The sequence below is a fragment of the Arachis ipaensis genome, chromosome B02, assembly GCF_000816755.2.
Source record: "Arachis ipaensis cultivar K30076 chromosome B02, Araip1.1, whole genome shotgun sequence".
NCBI lineage: Eukaryota > Viridiplantae > Streptophyta > Magnoliopsida > Fabales > Fabaceae > Arachis > Arachis ipaensis.
Genome location: NC_029786.2, coordinates 97,703,424 through 97,704,939, shown reverse-complemented (window position 1 = coordinate 97,704,939; position 1,516 = coordinate 97,703,424). Strand labels below are relative to the sequence as shown.

At 27.7% G+C, this 1,516-nt stretch overlaps 1 protein-coding gene across 1 annotated transcript in view; it reads right to left on the bottom strand.

Annotated features, from left to right (window-relative positions):
- LOC107625886 (cyclin-U2-1) overlaps window positions 612–1,516 on the bottom strand; it is a 1,916-nt gene continuing 1,011 nt past the window's right edge. The window contains exon 2 of the mRNA XM_016328616.2: window positions 612–1,201. Coding sequence (XP_016184102.1) covers window positions 931–1,201 — 271 coding nt within the window. The 3' untranslated portion in view covers window positions 612–930. The remainder of the gene's footprint in view (window positions 1,202–1,516) is intronic.

Below are 1,516 nucleotides of genomic sequence, written 5' to 3'. Positions count from 1 at the left end.
TGTTGATAAAGTGCTCTAAGGGCCATAAAACGCACTATAACTTAAGTGGTTTTTTTTTTTCACAATATTTTTCAATTTCATAAATTAAAGATTAATTTATTGTAGATTAAATTTTTAAAAAAAATATTTATCATTAATCAATAAATTATTATATATAAAAAATAAAAATTAAATTCTCTGATATTTATTTCAACAAATAAGTAAAATAAGCACTCAACTCATTAAAGTTGGTTATATTACAACTGAGTTGTTTTGCTTAAAGTTTAAGGAAGTTGAATTTGTTAGATTACACTATAATGCCTTCATTTCTGAATCAATTTTCTCCAAATATGATTACTAGTTACTAGGTACTACTGTGATTGGAAAAACATCAAAGCATGTTGCCCAAAATTTTAAGCTATGAAAAAGTTTCCTTGATCACTCACTATTCTAAGAGTCTCTCTGGAAGATATTTAGAAACAGGGGATACTGATTAGTGAAACAATTTTTGCAATATGGGTTGGAATATTCATTCCCTATGGGAAGAAAATATACTAACATATTTATGAAATTTTAAATTAGGCTAAATTAAATAAATTAAATTTTATTAATAAAATTTAAATTCCATAGTATTTCAATCAAAACAAAATAGATTATTAAAAAATCACAAAGTTTTTCCATGGAATTAAAAATCCATTGTTTCCTTGTGATGAAACAACACAAATTTATACATCACTCTCACTTGCCGCACCTATCATCTATTGCCCTTAAATCTCAATCCCCCTAACAAACATTATAGATTTACACTCATAATCTCTCTCTCTCTCTGTACACATTAACCACCTTTTCTTTATTTGAAGGTGAAAAAGAAACCTTAACAAAAATATCATTAATCCCCCTCCTCCCCTTCCCTAACTAAAAATAACAAAATAAACCATATTTAATTAATTTCTACAACATAACACGTGCAATTTGAGTGTAGCCCCTTTCATCATCTGTATGCTGACTTGCTTTGATTTGTTCAGCACATCTTAGTGTTCTTTCGATGTGGTACCCTCCTCCAATGCTAACTTCTCTCTCTAAATGGCAACAATAGCTCTCAAACACACTCACATTCACATGCAATTTGAACCCCATCAAGAACAAGAACTCTACCTCCAATTTATTCAATTCATTTGTTGTCAATCCACCCACTCTTGCGAAATATGAATTCCTATAGTTCCTGTTCAAAATCAACAATAAATTTAGTTAATTAATTAATTAATTAATTAATTAATAATAATAATCATACTGATTGGGAAGCAGGAAAAGGAAAAATTTTACACATTATGTATTTGTCATACATCATATTCATTAACAACAACATTCCCCAAAAAAACTTGGCCACCTAATTAAACTGTCCATTTCCTTAGTAGTTAAACAAGTATTGTCAATGATTGAGACTGGAAATAAAACAAACTTCTTGTCTCAAATCAACAAATCCTTTACCAAATAATTAATTATTATCATTAATAAAAAAATTAAATTTAAAAAACAT